Below are 17,876 nucleotides of genomic sequence, written 5' to 3' on the forward strand. Positions count from 1 at the left end.
AAGCCAGATGCTCTTCTGTCTGGCAACACCAACATACTGGCCCTTTAAGGCTGCCTGTCTCCACCCCTCATTCCACAGCTCTCCTGACTGACAGCTCCAGCCTTGGTCACGTGACCTGCCTCTATTTGAAGGTCACAAAAAAAGCAGCTTCCTTCAGAGAGGGAGAGAGAGCTAGAGGGAGGAGAGAGCAGAGAGAGAACGATCAATGCAAAATGGCTGCCAGTCTCTGGTTTATGCACATTTCCCTTTAAAGAAGAAAAAAAAAGCAGAAACCGTGTGTTTGGAATTTATTGTGTTTTGTTTAGCATTTGCGTCTCTTTATTTTGTGTATTATCGTTAATATTTTTTTGTACTGGATTTACCTTGTATGCCTCAAATCGCTGGATTATAGCACAGTTGCACTTTATAAGGTCAGTACTGTTTAAACCTCTTTGCTGCGTCTTCTGTTTTAACACCTAATATTTTTTGTGTTTGCAATTAATCTTTTTTCCTCTGTAGTTGTGGAGTAGAGGTCTTGTGCTTCTGGCATGGAATGTCTTCCATTCCAGTGTTTTTATATACATATTTGTCCTATTTCTACACTGTCGTTTATACAGCAGAGCCGTGCGGGTAGAAAAACATCCACGGATTTGCTGCAGTATATTTCTTTTAGATTTTTATTATGGCTTAAAAACGTTGCAATAGCCTGTTATTGCATGTTTGTTTATTATGTTACATTTCTGCAGAAAACAGTATTTTTTTTTACCATTTTTATTTTATTCGTTATATTTAGAGGGGTTTTGTCTTTTTTTTTTTTCTTTTTTTTTCTCTGCAGTGTGCCTATTGCATTTTTAATTGTTTTTTGACTCTGGGAATTGGTGGTTAACTTGCATTTTTATTTCCATATGTCATTTTAAAGATGCATTTAAAAAAAAAAATGTATTTTATATACATACATATATATATTGTAAAATCTGTTTATAAATGTCGCATTTAGGCTTATATCCTAGATACAAAAAAAAGTTATGGTTTTCTTTTACTTTTTTTTTTTTTTAAATCTTGTTGAGTCTGAAATCTGCACTGATGAATTTTGCTTAAATATCAACGGATTTGCATTTGTGAAGCCACTAAGGCCTAACAGGAGGAGAGAGAAGGAAGGAAGGGAGGGGGAGGATGGGGAAGAACGAATGGTGGGGGTTGGGGTATATACATGTATATATTTTTTTTTCCTCTTTGAGCTGCATGCTGCAAGCTACTGTATATATGCAAACGGCAGGCATTGGCACTCTTCATACTGGATTTTATTTTTAAAAGCTGAAAGGGTGTGAGCGCTTGGGAAAAAAGTGATAATTACTATTGAAGTGCAATGTGACATAGGATTAACCCCTTCAGTTTAGGCAAATACCTGATCGCCAAAGTCATGAGACGTATAGGGGTTTAAACCTTCTTTTCCTCATACACAATTTAACCCCCTTTAATTTTTTAGAGCTGTGTATCTAACTATGTATCTATATCACCATTGAAACATTTTACAGTTTCTTTAAGCGAAGGTTAAGGAGGGTGTTACAATATGAAAAATGTGAATTGGCACATGAATTGTCAGCTTCTTTGGCTGTTTTTATGTGCCAGAGTAGAAGTATATTTCAAAGCAATATTAAAGCCGTTTTGGAAACATTATAACTGCAAACAGTTTTGTGATCTGCCTGTCAAATGGTGTTTGCTCTGCTGCATATCCGTAAAAGCTACTTTATAAAATGAAAGAATGTAACTCTTAGTTTATCTGTATGTTAATCAATTTTATAGGCCTGTTTGATGTGCAAAAATCACATAGGAAAAATAAATAAAAACAATAGTCAAACTTATGTTGTCGTAGCGGTTTGTGATCCATTTCAATGCAAGTAAATCTTTTTGTATAATTTCCATACCTCCGTGTCAATTAGCATATCAATGCTAGGGGAGGGACAAACATTGCTTGTCTGCTCACTGTACTGTTCTTTCAAAAGGTTCTTGCATATTTGGCTTCTAAAAGTAGTGGTATTGTACAGCGCTATGGAATCTGATGGCGCTATAGAAAAAAAAAAATAACAAAAATATATATATATATTATGTTTACTAATTACCCCCAATGGTACGTGAAACTACTAATGAAATATTTAGGAAATGTGAAGCAGATGAGAACAATGTTATTGCATGTTTATTTTAAAACACAGCAAAAAATAATTATTTTCCACACTTTGATTTAATGCTAATTTGTAGTCTGTATTTTCAGGTATTCTGCTCAGAATAACCATAGCCCAATGTTTCTTGGGGGGGGGGGGGGGGGGGGGGGGGGGGGGGATCCAAAATTGGTCCTTGTGGATTATTTACTAAACATTGATGTAAAGAATTGAAAAGTAAATGTCAAAACTTAGTGGCCACATTTAAAGGGACACTATAGTCACCAGAACAACTACTGCTTAATTTTGTTCTGGTGAGTATAACTGTCTGTGCAGGCATTTTGCTGTAAACACTGCCTTTATAGAGAAAAGGCACTGTTTATATTGCTCCCTAGGTAATGAGGCTGGGGGGGGTGGGGGAGTGTGTGTTTAAAGAAATTTAAAAAAAAAATGTTTGTGTGTGTCTGTTAGCGTGTGTGTCTGTTAGAGTGTGTGTCTGTTAGAGTGTGTGTCTGTTAGAGTGTGTCTGTGTCTGTTAGTGTGTGTCTGTGTCTGTTAGTGTGTGTCTGTGTCGGTCTGTGTGTCTGTCTGTTAGTGTGTGTCTGTGTCGGTCTGTGTGTCTGTGTGTGTGTGACTGTCTGCCTGTGTGTGTGTGACTGTCTGCCTGTGTGTGTGTGACTGTCTGCCTGTGTGTGTGTGACTGTCTGCCTGTGTGTGTGTGACTGTCTGCCTGTGTGTGTGTGTGTGACTGTCTGCCTGTGTGTGTGTGTGTGACTGTCTGCCTGTGTGTGTGTGTGACTGTCTGCGTGTGTGTGTGTGTGACTGTCTGCCTGTGTGTGTGTGTGACTGTCTGCGTGTGTGTGTGTGTGTGTGTGACTGTCTGCCTGTGTGTGTGTGTGTGTGTGTGACTGTCTGCCTGTGTGTGTGTGTGTGTGTGTGTGACTGTCTGTGACTGTCTGCCTGTGTGTGTGACTGTCTGCCTGTGTGTGTGACTGTCTGCCTGTGTGTGTGTGCCTGTCTGCCTGTGTGTGTGTGTGTGTGACTGTCTGCCTGTGTGTGTGTGCCTGACTGTCTGCCTGTGTGTGTGTGCCTGTCTGCCTGTCTGCCTGTGTGTGTGTGTGTGTGACTGTCTGCCTGTCTGCCTGTGTGTGTGTGTGTGTGTGTGTGACTGTGTGTGTGCAGACTAGATGGGGCGAATGGTTCTTATCTGCCGTCACATTCCATGTCTGTGTGTGTTTGTGTGTGGCTGTCTGTGTATGACAGTGTGTTTGTGTTTGTGTGTGTGTGTGTGTGTGTGTGTGTGTGTGGGGGGGGAAGGGGGGCGCTGTGAAGATTTTTCGCACAGGGCGCCCAAATGCCTAAGGCCGGCCCTGACCGTAACAATACTGCAGCAGCGCTAAATGTGTCTGCAGGATGGAGGGCATGAATCCATAATTTAAACCAAGTGTAGGCAACCTTTAACACTGCAGATGATGTGAACTACATTATTATTATTGCCACTTACAATATTATAAGAGGGTGGGATTTAACTATAAATAGGACAATCACAAGAAAACTTACAGGAACGATTTAAGGTTTAAGAGGAACCTGCTCAAACGAGCTTACGGTCTATTGGAGGTGGGGTATAAAACGCAATGGAACAGGAAATAGCAATCAAATAAGGTGGGAGTGAAGCAGAGCTGGAGGAGAGAGAGTGCTGCCCTTTAGGAGAGGGCAAGAGACGGGTATGTGCGGTAGAGGTTACCCTGGGAGGCCATAATCTTTCCTAAAGAGGTAAGTTTTAAGGCACTTCTTAAATGATTGAAGACTAGGGGAGAGTCTGATGGCAGGCGGGCTATTCCATAGGAAGGAAGCCGCCCATGAGAAGTCTGCAAGCGTGAGTTGGTCGTACAGGTGCGAGCAGCGGACAGGAGAAGGTTATGGGCAGTGGGTAGAGACCAAAAAGGGGCGTACCTATGGATTTGTGAAGATTGTTCAATGCTTTATAGGTTTGGGTTAGTACTTTGAATTGACTCCTATAGTATACAGGAAGCCATTGTAAGGACTGACCGAGGAGTGAGGTGTGGGAGGACCGACTGGAGAGGAAAATCAGTCTGGCGGCATCATTCATTACAGACTGTAGCGGGGCAATATGGCTTTTGGGAAGAGCAGTTAGGAGACGTTTAAAGTAATCCATGTGCGAAATTACTAGAGCATGGACAAGCACTATCTCCTGTAATGCTTTGCCGCCGTTATGGAGTGTCAAAGTTTGTATAACCGTGGTTTAAACAATGCTTTCCATCTCAAGGCTTAAGTTAGTTTATGGGATAAAATATATCAACCTAAGATACTGATGTTCACAGAATCCTAATGCACAATCTAATCCTCTGTGTTATGGGAAAGGACTATTTATGGTGTTTACATGCTTATTCTTGCTAGTAGATTAACAGAAGTGATAAGAATATTTCAAGGGACACTATTGGCACCCAAACCACTTCAGCTCATTGAAAAGGTTTGGGGGCAGTGTTACTGTTCCTTTAACCCTGCAATGTAAAACATTGGAGTTTTACAGAAACTGCAATGTTTATTGCAGGGTTAATCCTGCCTCTATTGGCTGTCTACCAGAGAGCCATTAGAGGCGTTTCCTGGCCTTTCACAGAGTTCGTGTCTGTGAAACGATGCTGGACATTGTCATGCTTTTCATGAGGACATCCACTGTCTTAAAATCCCCCCCCCCCCCCCCCCCCCCATAGGAAAGCATTGAATCAATGCTTTCCCTTTGTGGGAGGCATAATGCGCAAGCGGCACTCGTGGCTGACGTCAGAGGAAATGGAGCCAATGCAAGGTGAGTGTAAAAAGGGATTTATTTATTTTTTTGGTGGGGGGGTCAGCACTACCTCAACGGAACCGCAGATATCCAGACAAAACCCTGCGCTCATGCATGTTTCAAACAATACGTTTATTGTATCCCAGGCATAGGCAACCTTTTGCTCTCCAAATGTTTTGGACTACTCCTCCCATGATGCTTTGCCAGCATTATGGGTGTAAGAGCATTATGGGGGATGTAGTCCACAACATCTGGCGTGCCGAAAGTTGCCTTTCCTTGTTATATCCTTTCCAAAACAAAACTGATTTCTTGCTTTCATATTCCGTTTGTCTTCCATCTCTCCTGTGTTTTAGTATTTGCCTCTTACCTCCTTTCTTCCATCACTTTCATCACTATGAAATACTTTACAACTGCTAGAGGTATGGCTAAAGCAGATTGTCAGCCATGCGATCTCATACTAGCAATGAGTCACAGTGGTAAGCTGAGGCACTCAGGCTTTTACTGCTGTATGATAATTCAGGCAGTGTAAAGTCGGGAAGATCTCCTCACTTTCAGATTTCTCTTGTCTCTATGAATGGAGGGGGCATGCAGTTACTACCTAAAAATTTATTTTAGAGTGTCTATTTAAATGCTTACCTCAAGCACAATAGCCACTGCAGCTTGATGTAGTGGGTATGGTACTAGGTGGCTATCGATGAGGTCCACCTCTTCCCTGGCGACTTATGCCTACTGCCTTTGCTGGAGACATCATAATGTGGAAATTCACTCTCTTGCTACTCATACAAAAATATTTATACAACGCATTGCGTGTTCATGTTGTGCAGAGACAATAAGCACTGTAACGGCCTTATCTCATTAAACTGGTTATAGTGTCTGGAATCCCCATGTGCCATAATTTCATTCAGCATTAGTTTATAAGTGTTTAAATGCTAAATGAGAGTCCCAAGCAGCCCATACATCCTTTCCCCCCTCCTCTCTGTTCTGCTTTGGTTAGTGAGAAAGCATTAGCTTTAGCATCAGTTGGGCAGTTCTGATTGGTTGAGAGTCACCTGACTGATTTTAGCTTATCATAGCTCCAACTGATTGTATGAAGGGTATGGCTACATGGAAGTGTGTAATCTGGCTTAGCCACACCTCCAGTAGGGGCTGGACTGTGGGTGGCTAGGAATCCACATTTAGTGTTAAACTGCTCAAAAATGGTTTAATTTTGAATTGAGGGAAAGTACCTGGTGACCTCAGGCACTATAACAAATTCAAAGAGATGAAATGGTTATAGTAACTACAGTATCCGTTTAAGCTCTAAAGGTCTTGCTTATGTTTCATGTGTGTGCTTCAAAACATTTTTTTGGCTTTTCTATAGCATAAAACATGATTGTCTTTGGATATTTGATTTATTTGACTGACTAATCCAAGGCTTGACCAATCGAGATTGGTCAGCGCGTTGCCTCCTCCTCCCATCTCAATCACTGTGCAGCTCTAGGGGAATTTGATAGAACATCAGTGTACCGGGAGTAAGTGAAGGGAACTGTAATCACTTGCTTGCAGAACATAAGGTAAAAGCGACATTCCTCGCCGCACACCCATGCCACCGAGCCGGCTGCCCGCCCTTTCGCCTATGCGGCCTTAGTGCTGGGAGGAAGTAAGCACAGTTGCCTTCACTTCCTCTCGGTGCGCAAAGAGCTGCTTGAGGATAGAGACACAGGAGGGGTGAGTCTGGACCAGCAGCAGCCCACACCCAGAAGTCACAGCCAGGCCCACTAACCTGATGTCACCTGCTGCCCAGTCCCACTGGACGCCATGGAAGCTACCCTTCTGAGCCCAAAAAGTAGGAAACAGGAGGGTGGCTAAAAATATGTATTTTTTTTTTTTTTTTTTTAAAACTGGGTTTTCCTTTGTGTATCTATGAATCTTGGTGTGTATCCATTTGAGAGTATCAAATAATAGTTTATTATTATTATTAGTTATGAGTGTGTCTGTGTCTGTCTTTTTTTGTCTCAGTCCTCCCTCTGATCACATGGGAATGAGTTTTTACTAGCTTTTCTTCCCCCAATGCCGTGCCTGTCTTGCTGCATCTGGCCCGCCTCCTGAGATTAGCAATTACCAATCATCATCTCCTCATAGAGTTGCATTCAATTAACACATCTCTATGGGGAACATTCATCGCCTCCATGCAGAGCGTGGAGACGCTGAATGTAGGTGCTGCACGCTGTGCAGCAATGAGATAGGAGACACTTTTAGTGGCCATTTGAGTGACTGTCACTGGCTGTGTTACTAGGCAGAAAAGCCTGCAGGGACATGATATAAACAGCAGAGCCACTACATAAAGCTGTAGTGTTACATTAAGAAATGTATTTTTGTCACTGGGAGAAGAAAACTGCCTCCTAACTTTTTTTTTTTTTTTTTTTAGCTGGCTCCTAGATTGAAAGCAAATTTGTCAAGCCCTAAATTAATCTGTCATCTGCTATTATAAGTTTGATGGCTTCTGATAAGCTCTTTTCTTTGTTTCTGCACATCAAGTGGTTGACGTATTCCTGCATAAACAGGTGCTTGCTTACTTGCTGCACTCAAACGGAAAACATATCCCAAAATCTTCAGCAACGCTATCTATAATCCCGTTTGGTTACGTTTGCGCAGATTGTCAGTCATTGACTGAGATCGGTCAATTGATGCACAAGGGCATACTAACTCAACTGTTCATATGTATGCAGTGTCTGTTTTTTTTGTTGCACATAAAGAAACGTTACTTGGGCCCTTGATAAGGTGAATTGCCTAGAATTAAACACATACTATTTGTAACAGTGACCCATTATGTGAGTAGGCATCAAGAGGTTCATGAAGAGTATACTTGATGTGATAACCACAATCTCATTAAAGGAACATGATGGTATTGGGAATAAATACTTACTATAGTTTCCCTGTACCTAGTCCTTTCCAGGTGTCCATTTCTGGTCTCAGCCGCTGTCCAATACAATGCTCCTCATTTAAAATTCATCTTAAGAAAGCACTGAATTATTGCTTTCTTATGAGATCACATAATAGGAACTTTCCTATGCATCACATTTCATTTGGTCAGTGCCACGGAATCTCCTCTAATGGCTGTCATACTGGCAGCAACTAGAGGTGGATTTAATCTTCAATGTAACCATTGCCGTTTCTCATAAACTGCATTGTTTTTCATCAGAGTTAAGAGGGAGGGACACTGCACCAAACTATAGGACTATAGTGTTCCTTTAATCATGGTTTCATTTATTTATGAACCTAATTTTTTTTTTTTTTTAATTTTTTTTTTTTTTTTACATGTGTAATAGCTAAAAAGGATTGGTAGACGAAAGGATCCCATGCAAGAGAGCAGTAATCTTCTTGCAGTTCTTGCTCCGCTTCCTAGCACCCCTTGCAGTGATGGCTGGTGCCAGAATATGAGGTCACTCCGGACCTTCATCACTAAACAGTGCGTAAGGGAGCAGAGCAAGAAGGGCTGAAGATTATAGGTTCAAGCCACTAACTGGACCCCAGGGAAATGATCCACTCCAGAATGTGTTTGTGTGTGTCTCTCAGTGAGCCCCGCCTCCATGGCTTAGATAATTAATCTTGATCTCAGCCAAGGCGTTCCCATAGAAAAGCATTGGGAAGCTATTTCTTCATTGAGATGCATTGGATCAATAGGAAGCACCTCTAGTGGCCGTCTAAGTGACTGCCACTAGAGGTGTAACTAGCCAGTAATTTAAACACATGCAGTATTTACATTGAAAAGTGTGCAGGAACAGGATAAAGACACCAGAACCACTACATTGAGCTGTAGTGTTTCTAGTGACCATTGTGTCCCTTTAAGTATTGTATTTTTCTCTTTGAAAATAAAACTATTTAAAATAAATAAATAAATTGTCTCCTAACTTTTTTAGCTGACTTCCAGGTTTTAAAGGGACACTGTAGGCACCCAGACCACTTGAGCTCTTTGAAGTGCAAACTCCCATTACCCTTACCACTTCAGCTCATTGAAGTGGTCTGGGTGCAAACTCCCATCACCCTTAACCCTACAGTGATAATTATTGCAGTTTTTATAAACTGCACATATTACCTCTGAGGGTTAACTCCTCATCTAGTGGCTGTCTCAGACCTCCAGCGTCAGATTTTCCCCATAGGAAAGCATTGAATAAGATCCTAATGAGAGCATGGCCATTGCCGCGCATGCGAATTAGACATATGGGGAAGAAGTGTGGGCGGAACTGAGCCAGCACCGAGGAATATCGGCGCTGGACCGAGGTAAGGGACTTGAGGGTGCCTTGACAGAGGGGGAAGCTATAGTGCCGGGAAAAAGTTTATTTTCCGGGCACTATAGTGTCCCTTTAACCCCTTAAGGACACATGACGTGTGACATGTCATGATTCCCTTTTATTCCAGAAGTTTAGTCCTTAAGGGGTTAAGCAAATATGCCAAGCCCTGCATTGAATTAGTGTAGATGCTGATTGGCCAGGGCTGTGTTTGACTTGTGCTGGCTTTGCCCCTGATCTGCCTATTTGACATTCTCAGCCAATCCTATGGTGAAGCATTGTGATTGGCCCAGACAATAACTTCTGATGATGACAGCAGGCAGTTTGAGGCAGAAAGGCGCAGAACCAGCAGCTGTAGACTTAAATGCAAGTAAGATTCTACTATATTTAGGGAGACAAGAGGGGGGTGGGGGGGGGGGGGGGGGGCGCTAGATGGTGGTTTTAACACTATAGGGTCAGGAATACAGGTTCGTGTTCCTTTAACCCCATAAGGACACGACATGTCATGATTCCCTTTTATTCCAGAGGTTTGGTCCTTAAGGGGTTAAAGTGTTGTGTAATTCATGTGCATGCTTAAAATACCCAGGATTTGCAACTTCCTGTAAGGAATGAATGAATTTGTAGTTCAACACTGTGTAACAGTTGCCTTTCTAAGAAAATAGGAATGAAACTGCTGCTCAAGCTGAAGTCTCCATTCAGTTTGGCTGCAGCTCCTGCTTCTTTGCAGAAGAGATGCTCAGAGATTACCAAAAATAACTTCAGTTATAAACCTGCTCCATGCTCAGTTATAAGTCATGAAATGTGAAGGGAAATGGAAGGGGGTCTTCCATTGAATGAGCCTGGGTTTTGATGCTATCCTATATAAAAAAAAAATATTAAGTTATTGGCAGGAGTGACTGGCTGCCGTCTTAGACTTGTTGGGCAACATGGAACCTGGTAAACTGTTTGAAAATGCTGTCTCCTCCCTTCTCCTCCCTTCTTCTCTCCACACCCTATAACAGGGATGGGCAACTACATCCCCCATAATGCTCTTACACCCGTAATGCTGGCAAGCATCATGGGAGGTGTAGTCCAAAACATCTGGGGTGCAGAAGGTTGCCTATGCCTGCCCTATAATAAGGTTTTTTTTTGGTGGCCAGTGATGGGCTGAGAGATTCAACTTACGCACTGTGTATCACTGGTTGGCTATTGAGAGGGATAGTGTGCAATTAATAAAAAATATTATAGATATTTGTAAAATCCACCAGCAAAGTGTGCTGTCCCTTGAAAAGTTACATACCCCGTTCTCCAGCTCCTCCTTCAGTGATGTCCTTTCTTGTAGCTGTCAGGAAGATGGCCAATAGAGGTGCATTTAACCCTACAATATAAAATTGTAGGGTTAAAATGACCAGGACCAATGTACCCAGACCATTTAATTGAGATGAAGTGTTCTGGGTGACTACAGTGTTAAGTTTCTGAATTATTCATCCTGATAAATGGTAAAATAGTGTGTGCTGAGGTGAGGAAACACAAATCTATCCCTTCCTGAAAATGTAGCAAGGAGCAGTTCTTCATTAGAAAGTGACAGCTCAGCAGTAAGCTGTGCTCTGCTGTGAGTACTTATGCATTCTTAGTTTGCTCAATTCTTGAACCTCTCCTTTTTCACTGGGATGGTTTGTTGCTAGTTAATCTTTGCTACTATAGAGCCTTTGGGCAACTTTATTATTTACTTATTTTAACCTCTTACATTACAAGTAATTGTTTTGAGGTAATTTATTGTTGGCTTTCTAGACTCTTCTGGGCAGATAAATACCCAATGTATTGGTTATGTAGTGAAATACAATAGAAAGTGGATTTAAAATTTTAGGCCACAGTAGGTAAATTGGGGGATAAAAGTCTATTTTTTATGAAAACGTTTAGTGGCTATGAAAACGTCTAGTGGCAGCCTGTCTGATAACTACTAGTGGACATGGAAAATGTAAATGTGCAGTTTCTCAAAAATTACACATTTGTTCAACAGCAAGGCAGCAGGGGGAGACTCTTAATTAAATGCACACTGTTGGGCACTGTATCGGCTTCATCTCATTAAACTGGTTATAAGGTCTGGAGTCCCCTGGTACAAACATTTCATTCAGTATTAAACAGGTTTTAATGTTGTTTTTTAATGCTTATCGAGAGTCCCCAACAGACCATCCCTTCTATGCTGCTTTGGCTAATGAGGAAGTATTAGCCTGAGCAGGCTTGGACAGCTGAGAGGCTAAAAGCAGTCAGCTTACACACTCGGCCAATCAAAGCTCCAAATGAGGGTATGAAGAATATGATTACGAGGAAGTCTGTAATCTCTGCCTTAGCCACTCCTCCAGAAGAGGCCGGATTGTGGGCTGACCATGGACCCTTTTTAAGTATTAAACTGCTCGATAAATGGTTGAACACGATCCAAACTGCTCGATAAATGGTTGAACACTATCCTGGCATCCGCAGATAATGTCAGGAGATGCCAGGCACTATAACCAATTCATGGAGGTGAAATGGTTATAGTGTCTACAGTGTCCCTTTAAGTTTATTTTTTATTTTTTTTAGTGTCCCTTTAATTTCCTATGTGGTGAAATGTAAACCTATTGAATCATTTTGGTAATGCTTTACAACTTTGTTTATACATATTTGCACAAATATTTCTTGTCACACAGTGCTTTTATGGAATTCTGTGGGCTGAATAAACGATTACTTCATAATTTTGCCTGGGTGCTGTGAATGTATTTAATATTCATCTTCTTGACCACCCCCTTTCTTTTTTTTTTTTTTTTTAATTCTTTATTTGTCAGGTCATGCACAAACTGGGTACAAAAGTGAGCACATTACTCATGTTAACATATACATAGGGAAACATATTCAGTCGATTTTGCTTAGTCTCTGAGAAGGTCTAGGAAAGATGCCGGGTTAGCCATGCACATTTTACATATCTGTTACACATATACAGAGGGGCGGCCACACAGGGATGCCAAGATGGACACATGTTCATTGTAAGCTGTCTATTTACATTCAGTATGGTGGTTACAGAAAGCCTTCACAGTGGTTATATACAGGTATCATTGCTTTTGTGTACCAGAGCCACAGCCCCCATGCGCGGACATCCAGGCGGCCACACAGAGACACCAAAGATGGCCCTGCACCGCCGCCAAGACGGCCACACACAGCCGGCCACTCGTTCCCACCCCGACACCCGCCAGGGGCACCCCACACGATATACACCTTCAGTTCTTCTGGTTGCTGTTGGTGGTGCTTTTGCCAGTACCTGGCCATTGTATCTCAACGTTGCGTATTAGTGTCGTTCCCTATCCGTAGTTTGTACTTTAAGTACTAATGCCACGATCGAGAGTGCTTAGGTTTAGGCATGAGTTTTCCTTTATTTTAGTAGAGGTGAGATGCAGTATGAGGTAGTGAAAAACAAGGAGAGAGAAAGAAAGAGAGGTGACCACCCCCTTTCTTATCCAAGTTTATTAAAGGGATCCTATAGTGCCAGGAAAGCAAACCTGTTTTTCTGGCACTATAGGCTCTCGGAGTGCCCCCCTCCTGCGGGGCTGAAGGGGTTAAAATCCCTTCAGTCACTTACCTGAATTGAGCGCCGATGTCCCTCGGCGCTGGGTCAGGCTCCTCCCCTGCCGATATCAGCCTCCCTATGGGTAAAATCTGACGCTGGAGGTCCGTGAGGATGTCTAGCGTCAGATAACTGACAAAAGGCAGTTTAGACTCTGGAAGCACCCCAGTGGCTGTCTGGAACTGCAATGTTTCAACATTACAGCACTAAGTGCAAAAGGGTCACAGCACCCAGACTACTTCAATTAGCTGAAGTGGTCTGGGTGCCTACAGTGTCCCTTTAAGAACCATGAGCTACAAAATTGCTCAAAGGAAGTGAGCATTTTAGTTACAAAAAAAGATTAAACATTTAAATCTCTTTAGTTTGGAAAAACGGCACCTCAGAGGGCATGGCATATAACATTATACAAATATATTCAGGGCCCGTACAAACCATTATCTGGAAATCTATTCATAAACAGGGCTATACACAGGACATGAGGTCACACATTTACGCTGGGAGAAAGGAGATCTAATCTAAGGCAAAGAAAAGTTTTGTTTTTTTTTTGTTTTTTTTTTGTTTTTTTTTACAGTAAGAACTAAAAAGATAAGGAATTCTCGGCCTGAAGAGGTGGTTTTATCAGAATCCATATAGATGTTTAAACAGGGATATAATTTCTAATTAGTGGGGTCTAATTAGTGCTTGATCCAAGGAGACATCTGACTGCAATTTTGGGGTCAAGAAGGATTTTTTTTCCTAGTTTGTTGAAAATTGGAATCACTTCAGACTGGGTTTTTTGCCTTCTTTTGGATCAACCGCAAAAAACAAATGTGAGGAAGGCTGAACTTGATGGACGCAAGTCTCTTTTCAGCTATGTAACCATGGCTTTGGTCTCCCTTTTTTAATGTTTTCAGGGTGATTCATGAGATGGCTGCAGTTTTTAAATAAAAATGTTAAATGTGATGGGGAAAAAGCAGCTTCACTATGCATTTTTTTCAGTCCATTTGCTACAATCTGAATTTAGTCTCAACAAGTCTTCCACCACACAGGGCATTTTGAATTGTTGCCTGTCTTTGCTTGGTATTTGCAGTGTACTTTTTATTCCCTACCACAATACATATGCCTGGTATTCTAGCACTTGTCCTTCAATAGCTTTAGGTCAAAGTATGTTGGCCATATGTCTGTCATGGGCCCTTATTATTTCACCAGTTCTTTGAATGTGATGAGAATCCATGTTATAAGGACCTGGAGGTGCTAAAAATAGTTAAATATGTACATGCATATATTCTGTATCACTTATTGGACTACTACTATCCTGGCACGTCTATTTGTGCTTCATGTCAGTAGCAATAATTTCTAATTATGCAAACAATCACGGATTTCTGAAATACACCGTTCAAATCTTTTCAATGATGTAACTTTATATAATACTATTTATAGTTTGGTATTTCCTCAGAAATCAAAATAGCAGTGTGCAAAATGATTCTGGTCCTTTAACTGTAGTTTTCAACATTTAGTTACATAGTCCTATCACTATTTGTAACAGGTTACATGGATTGAAAAGAGACACCTGTCAATCAAGTTCCTCTCTCTTCACATTTGTTTTTTTTACTGTAGATCCAAAAGAAGGCAAAAAAAAAAAAAAAAAAAAGTTTGAAGTGTTTCCAATTTTGCAGCAAACTAGGGGAAAAAAATCCCTCTTGACCCCAGAATGGTGGTCAGATTAATCCTTTGATCAAGAAGCTATTACCCTACAGTTGAAACATTATATAATTGAATATTCTGTTTTTGCAAGTATGCATATATTTGCAGTTTGAACATCTGTATGGACTCTGATAAAACCACTTCTCCAGGCAGAGAATTCCACATTCATATTGTTCTTATGGTAAAAAAATGTTTCCTTAGACTAAACTTCCTTCTTCCAGTCTAAATGCATGACCTCGTGTCCATGTATAGTCCTGTTTGTGAATAGATATTCACACAATGGTTTGTATTGGCCCTGGATATATTTGTATAATGTTATCATATACCCTCTCAGGTGACGTTTTTCTAAACTAAAGAGGTTTAAATTTGTTTACCTTTCTGCATAGCTGATAGGTTCCATTCCTTTTATTAATTTTGTAGCCCATCTCTGCACTCTTTCTAGTGCCGTGATATCAGTCTTTAGTACAGGTGCCCAAATTTGCACAGCATATTCAAGATGTGGTCTTACCAAATATTTATAAAGAGGAAAAATGATATTCTCATCCCATGAATGAATGCCCTTTTTCATATATGACAATACCTTACTGGCCTTAGCCATTGCTGATTGACATTGCACATCGTTGCATAGTTTGTTGTCTATAAGAATTCCCATGTCCTTCTTGTGTGTCCTAATTTGCTTCCATTAAGGGTATACGTTGCTTGTGTATTCTTTACTCTGAAGTGCATTAATGCATTTTTTTTACATTAAAATTAATCTGCAATCCCTCTGCAGCAAAGTGATATCTTGCTCAAATTGTATTACTTTAGAGTTTTCTCATCTGCAAAGACTGAAACATGACTTTCAATGCTTTGATATGTTCTATAACCTACTCATGTTTTGTTGGAATTATGTATTCTCTTCATCCATTGTACAGTGCTACAGAATCTGATGGCGCTATATAAATAATAAACAGAAAAAAAGTTTAAAAACAATCAGGAATCAGTTATTCGTTCGGTACTGTGTGTTAACCGCGACTCCTATTAGCGGAGTAGGGTCTTACGGGATGTTTCCCTCATAAAAAGGATGTTGGGTTGCCAAAATGTCCTTCCTTCTTCCAGAAACGAGAAATACAAATGGTAGAGAGCCATGTAATATTCAGGCCCCATCCACTCTCAAGTGTTGCATTGGAGTTCCAAATATAAAGGATTGGTAGACATCCAGAAAGTTATCTGAATTGTCATGTTCCCACCATGCTTATTACACTTCAGAATTATGTATGTAGCCTTGGATTCAGAGGCATCTGGCTGCATAACTGTAAAATGGCCATCCTACCTACCCTTTTCTAATAATTTAAAGGGATTCTGATAATTGAAGTGGTCTGGGTGCACTATCCCTTTTGCACTTAGTGCTGCAATGTAAAACATTGCAATTCCATAGAAACATTGCAGCTCTAAGTCTGCCTCTAGATGGCTTCCTGGATTGAAACGGACCTTTGGTCCGGTATCTGATGCTGGACGTCCTCACGCTTTCCCGTGGGGATGTCTAATGCACAAGGTGGAGGAGCTTCGACCCAGAGCTGAGGGACAGTGGTGCTGGGATAAAGTAAAGGGTTTTAAACCCTTTATTTACTGGGAGGGAGTGGGGGGCAGAGGGAGCGATAGTTCCAGGAATACAGCTTTAAGAGGACACTATAGTCACCAGAACAACTACAGCTTGTTGTTTGTTCTGGTAAGTATAATCATTCTCTCTTTTGCATTAACCCCTTAAGGACACGTGACATGTCATGATTCCCTTTTGTTCCAGATGTTTGGTCCTTAAGGGGTTAAACAGTCTTTTCAGAGACAAGGTATTGTTTACGTTACAGTCTAGTAATACCTTTACTGGCCTCTCCTCATATGGCTGCTAGAGGTGCTTCCTGGGGCTGTGCTGCACAGTGTCTCTATCCACTGCATTGAGACACTGAATTTTCCTCATAGAGATGCATTGATTCAATGCAACTCTATAAGGAGATGCTGATTGGCCAGGGCTGTGTTTGGCTTGTGCTTGCTCTGCCCCTGATCTGCCTTCTTGACAAGGTCAGGCAATGCAATGCTTTCCTATGTGAAAGCATTGTGATTGGCTCATGACATTACTTCTGATGATGTCAGCCAAGCAGGCAGAACAGGGGCAGAGCCAGCAGCAGCTGACTGGAATAAAAGTAATATTTTACTATATTTAGGGTGAAAGTGGGGGTCAGGGGGGCTAGATTAAATTTTTAACACTGTAGGGTCAGAAGTGCATGTTTTCCTCACCCTATAGTGTTCCTTTAATAGAACAGTACAATTTACAAGTATTGGGTATCGCTATCAATAGAGGGCCTTTACTCATTCCATCACATATATTTTTATTGTACTCCCTTACTTGTTGCACTGTTATTTCAACTCAAAGGTTATTTTCTTTCATGTTCCTTAGCACATATTCCAGCAAATTATACAGCTATGATGGACTGCTAAGCTACATAGGTTGATATCTTTGCTAGATCCTAATTTATAAATGTATAACCTTTATAGCCTGCTGTAGTGGTTATGGTTCGTCTCCCTACCTCACAGAGTAAATTGGAGATCGCCCTCCAGGTCACCCTGGGGGACCACAGCCCTGCCTTGCAAGATAATCTGATTTACCTCCGCTGAGTGTTAACTCGGTGCTCTCAAGGAGTGTCATGCTCCGCTCAGGGTGGATATGATATTCAGTCTACTTCAGTGATTAAATGAAGGAAAACTGTAAAATAAATTGGGTTAGTTATTGTAGAAATGTATACGGATCAGCAAAATAAACTCCCACAATGAATGACTGCTCCACATCTACATGCATGTAAAATAAAGTTATTACCATTAACTATTTAAGAAGCATGTTGTATTATTGGTGGAAATAATCTAGTGATCTGTAGTATTATACTTTTCCCATATACAGGTTTAAAATAATTTTCAAGTTTTTACATTAAATTGTTAGCACGATAACCACAACTGCGCACAAGTCTGCCATCGTATTGTTTTTGAGCTGTATGATGCTTTCATGGCCTGTGTTGGGCACCCTCAGTTGTTCAGTCTACACAGAGTGGCTAAAGCAAAGTTCATGCTGTAGCATTCCATTGCCTGAGAGTGTTTTGGATAGTACGACCTTTTTAATTTGGAACATCGTTGGATAGGGTAGAAGAGCACATACTATCTGCAATGTTTATTCGGTATGTTGTACGAGCTTGACCCATTTAGATATGTCAAATTATGCATATGTATTTGATCTATTAATCCTATTTTGAGTTAAGTCTGCTTGCCCATTGCAAGAATAAAATTCAGAATTATTCTCCCTTCCTTTTTAGTTACATGCAAGTCAGAGATCAAAAGATACATTAAATTACTTGCTTTTACCTCTAGATGGAGTTATTGACATTACT

The 17,876-nt window shown here is 41.0% G+C and overlaps 1 protein-coding gene across 1 annotated transcript in view; it reads left to right on the forward strand.

Moving 5' to 3' along the window:
• Positions 1–205: 205 nt before the first annotated feature.
• Positions 206–17,876, forward strand: part of TNRC6B (trinucleotide repeat containing adaptor 6B) — a 117,798-nt gene continuing 100,127 nt past the window's right edge. The window contains 3 exon segments of the mRNA XM_063426400.1: positions 206–267; positions 269–341; positions 343–410. Of these exon segments, the coding sequence (XP_063282470.1) occupies positions 206–267; positions 269–341; positions 343–410 (203 nt within the window).

Source organism: Pelobates fuscus, chromosome 7 (genome assembly GCF_036172605.1).
Source record: "Pelobates fuscus isolate aPelFus1 chromosome 7, aPelFus1.pri, whole genome shotgun sequence".
Taxonomy (NCBI): domain Eukaryota; kingdom Metazoa; phylum Chordata; class Amphibia; order Anura; family Pelobatidae; genus Pelobates; species Pelobates fuscus.